At 32.9% G+C, this 5,000-nt stretch overlaps 1 protein-coding gene across 1 annotated transcript in view; it reads left to right on the top strand.

The window, feature by feature from the left end:
- The first annotated feature begins 4,078 nt into the window (after nt 1-4,078).
- LOC137637579 (mucin-2-like) overlaps nt 4,079-5,000 on the top strand; it is a 2,322-nt gene continuing 1,400 nt past the window's right edge. The window contains exon 1 of the mRNA XM_068369728.1: nt 4,079-5,000. This exon is cut by the window's right edge and continues 468 nt beyond it. Within this exon, the coding sequence (XP_068225829.1) occupies nt 4,238-5,000 (763 nt within the window). The 5' untranslated portion in view covers nt 4,079-4,237.

Raw genomic sequence — 5,000 nt, 5'->3', positions numbered from 1 at the left:
ATGTGCATTTAATAGGAACAAAAAAGAGACATTAAAACTACCAAGAGGTCCAGTAAAAGGATGATATGGAGAGAAGAGGTTGGTGGAAAAGGGTGTCTTTGATAGAAGGCTTTAGAGAAGAAGCAATCAGGCAACCGACCCCTTAATGAAGTAAAAGAACACGTCATAATATATCAGTTTCTCATTAGGGGTTGATATGAATTTCTGTTATGCAAAGGGTTAAGAGAGAGAGAGAGAGAGAGAGAGAGAGAGAGAGAGAGAGAGAGAGAGAGAGAGAGAGAGAGAGAGAGAGAGAGAGAGATATTATTATTATTATTATTATTATTATTATTATTATTATTATTATTATATTTTGTTTATTTTTTTACATTTTCTTACATTTCCTTTGTTCCTCGTTCAGTATTCACTTAATATTTTCTATTGTTTTATTTAATACGAATTAATTCTTTTGATTATACATATATATATATATATATATATATATATATATATATATATATATATATATAAATTATATATATATATATATATATATATATATATATATATATATATATACATATATATGTATATATATCTACACATACATATATATATATATATATATATATATATATATATATATATATATATATATAGATATAAATAAATAGGTAGATAGATATATGTTTGTATATATATGTATATATATATATATATATATATATATATATATATATATATATATATATATATATATATATATATCGGCATATTTCTATCTACCTATTTATCTATATCTATCTATCTATCTATCTATCTATCTATCTATCTATCTATCTATCTATATATATATATATATATATATATATATATATATATATATATATATATATATATATATATATATATATATACACATTCTTTTTAGTTTTACATATCGTTATCAGTATTAACAGTGCTGCTGAATGATCTGTTATAATAATAATAAATTCACTTGATACTATCTTCGACCATCAATACTCACTATTATTACTTGCAATTGTTTGACATACCCGTTGTGCTAGTTTTCCTGCTCATTCAATAATTTTTAGTAAAGTAGCAAGATTTTTCATCACCAATGTAATTTAACTTTTAAGAGATTTCACTAATCACATTGAAACTCTATTTACTTTAAGTTATTATCTGAGTAATAATTTCACAGATTAAATTCAGTACTTATTCTTTCTTAGAACACATAATTAATCAACCGATTAAATCTCATTATATTGTAACTCTTTCAGAACTTGGTCGACACGAGTTGTACGTCATTGATCACAGCAGTAACAAGCCTTCTGGCAACTTGTGCCATCTTTGATTTCCGGAAGCTTTCAACCTCCTTGTCTTATGGCATACCATGGCAACATTAACTTCTGGAGCATAACAGTCTCTTCGATATCTGGCAATTCTGGCAATCTTTAGCTTCTGGCAACATGCAGCCTTTTCAATTTATGGCAATTTGTAGCATATTTCAGTTCTGATGACTGAGTGCCTCTTCAACATCTGGCAATTTGTGTCAGGTTTAGATTCTGGCAAATTACAGCCTCTTACACATATGGCAATTTTAGGCCTCTTTAGCCTCAGGCAACTTATGTCCTTTTCAATTTATGGAAATTTGTGCCATATTTTGCTTCTGGTGTCTCACGGCCTCTTTGGTATCTGGCAATGTGTGGCCTCTTTAGCGGCAGGTAACTAGTGGCCTCTTAGATGTCTGGCCAAAAGATAACATCTAATTGGTAACATCTTTTATAGCAATTTTGCACCAATGCGTTATTTCCTATAAACAGGTTACTGGTATAAAGAACTTCAACGAGGAAGCTATAAATCATAGCAAACCAGCCTTTATGAAACCATCTAGAAGCCGAAGACCCGGTCAACTCCAATTTAATTATCAGCGACCTTCAGAAGATGAGAGCAAGCAGACATTCATGTTACTCTTGTCCTGGTAGAAACATCCTTGGAGGTCACAGCTAAGTATCACCGCATGCTAGCTTTCCTTCTCATTGCTTTTGCATTCTTTCACTGCTTATATTACTAAAGGTGAAGGGATAGCACCATGACTTCCTGCACAAGATACCTGTATTCCCCTATTCCTTCCCCCTGCGCAAGTTGTTCCATATTATTAATATAATTATTATTGTTTGAGAACAATGGTTTGATTTCGGAGTGTCCTTCTCTTAGAAGAGCTGCTTACCATAGCTGAAGAGTCTCTTCTACCCTTACCAAGAGGAGAGTAGCCACTGGAAAATTACAGTGCAGTAACCCATTGGATTAAGAAGAATTGTTTAGTAATCTAAGTGTTGATAGGCGTAGGAGGACTGAGGAGAATATGTAGAGAATAAGCCAGACTATTCGGTGTGTGTGTAGGCAAAGGGAAAATGAACCGTAACCTGAGAAGGATTCAATGTAATACTGTCTAGCCAGTCAAAAGATGCCATAACTCTTTAGTGGTAGTATCTCAATGAATTACGTCTATTTCTATAGTAGAAACAGGAAATCCCATTTAATCTTCGATCTGTAAATATGTTGGTATACGTCTAAGTTGCTCATCAGTTATATATTCATACTCGTAAAATTTGAGGATTTTGGGAATTATATAATTTTGAATCCACATAGATTTATTGTTCCAAAGAAAAAGGCAATACTTCTTAAAAAAACAAAATCGCCTCTAACATATAATGAATCATCAGTATCAGATAAAATCTTTGTCTGAATGCCTCTGGCAACTATACCATGCAGGGGGCGTGGCTTGTTACGGTACATTTCAAACTATTGGAACCTGGATATATGTCTACTGTAGGCTCCAGAGCCTTTAACTATGCGGCCCGGAGACTATATAATAAGCTCCCACGAAATATTCGAATGGTTGAAGATATTAAGGCTTCCAAGAGGAACCTGATGACTTTCTTATTTCATGAGTCCTTTGACAATGACGATTTAACAGTAAACGAACAATACGCGTTATGAAACGTTAGATACTCTGAACAAACAAGGTAAAACGACAGTGGAGGTCCTGTAGAGAGCGGGGTTCCCCTGCTGTATGGGACCTGAAAAGCAGCCATCAAAATAAAGTAAAGTAAAGTAGCTGTAGTAGCAATAAAATAAAATTTCAGATATCAATAATGTATTCTTTATTTTGTGTCTGAGTATTTATGTTACTCAAATGTCAAGTGTCTGCGCTTCTGTTATAATTGTAAGCATCTTTTTGCTCGTGTATGATAGAAATTTCTTTAATATATTTTCATCGCTTTAAATTTTAATGATTCGTATTTATCAAACTTTCTCAGAATTTAATCACTACTAGATACAGAAGAGCTCCCAGAAATAAAATTACACAGCCTTCTCAAAAACACTTTCATGCAAAGCGTTTTTTTTTTTTTTTTGTTTTTTTTTTTTTTTTTACTTGCGTTATATTTGGACAATTGTACAAAGTGAACACTAAAATAAAGATGCTGAATTGACTGGACAAAAGACGACCAGATTTTAACTAACTGGGATAATTTACGACTATACTTTTGTGATTTATATATATATATATATATATATATATATATATATATATATATATATATACATATATATATATATATATATATATATATATATATATATATATATATATATATATATATATATATATATATATATAAATATGTATATATATATATATATACATATATATATATATATATATATATATATATATATATATATATATATATATATATATATATATGTATGTATATATATATATATATATATATATATATATATATATATATACATACATATATATATATATATATATATATATATATATATATATATATATATATATGAAAACTTTTCTTCCTACCATATTCAGTTACCGGAAAACCTAAAGTTTAAATCATCGTGGAAGTTATTGATTAGGCGGACAAATTTGATGATTATGTAAAGACTGTCACATGAAAATTGAATACGTTTCAGTAAAGGTTTCTATAAAGGTGGTCCCGTCAATAGTCTGTCTCCTGAAGCACATCATAGGCATATTTAAAGTTCCTTTACTGATTAGCTTAAGTCACTAACTGGCATTGTTTTCCTCCTTTTTCTTCTTTCCAATTAGAGGTTCTTCGCCATTATCCAGCTCGAGTGTCTCCTTTTATTTCAGAACTAATCCTTTAGAATTTTAAAATTATTGTCAGGTTCAGGTACCACGTACCATGGTGGAGTGACTACTATGATGGGCCTGACTTCTGATTATCCGGAGCAAACTTCCGCTGTTCCGATTCCACCAACGCTTTCTACGTCTGGCAATCCTCCAGCAACAGCAGGATCTGGAAACCCCACAGGCCCTTCAACGTCTGGCAATCCTCCAACAACAGTAGGACCTGGAAACTCTCCAGCATCACCAACGTCTGGCAATCCTCCAACAACAGTAGGACCCGGAAACTCTCCAGCATCACCAACGTCTGGCAATCCTCCAACAACAGTAGGACCCGGAAACTCTCCAGCATCACCAACGTCTGGCAATCCTCCAACAACAGTAGGACCCGGAAACTCTCCAGCATCACCAACGTCTGGCAATCCTCCAACAACAGTAGGACCTGGAAACTCTCCAGCATCACCAACATCTGGTAATCCTCCAACAACAGCAGAACCTGAAGACACCTCACCATCACCAACGTCTGGCAATCCTCCAATACCTCCTCAATCATCAGGGCCACCGAATACAATACCTGCGGCACAGACCTCACCTATAGCTACGACAATCCAATCTCCAACAGTAAATCCTATAACCACGGCTGAACCTCCAACAATAACTGCAAATCCCACAATCACACTGGAACATACAACAACAACTGCAAATCCTATAACCAATCTTGAATCTTCAACAACAACGGCAAATCCCACAACCACACGGAAACCTTCAACAACAACTGCAAATCCAACAACCACATCAGAACATACAACAACAACCACAAATCCCACAACCACACTTG

The sequence above is a fragment of the Palaemon carinicauda genome, unplaced genomic scaffold (genome assembly GCF_036898095.1).
Source record: "Palaemon carinicauda isolate YSFRI2023 unplaced genomic scaffold, ASM3689809v2 scaffold86, whole genome shotgun sequence".
Taxonomy (NCBI): domain Eukaryota; kingdom Metazoa; phylum Arthropoda; class Malacostraca; order Decapoda; family Palaemonidae; genus Palaemon; species Palaemon carinicauda.
Note: the sequence above shows the minus strand (reverse complement) of the source record. Positions and strands in the feature narration are given on the sequence as shown.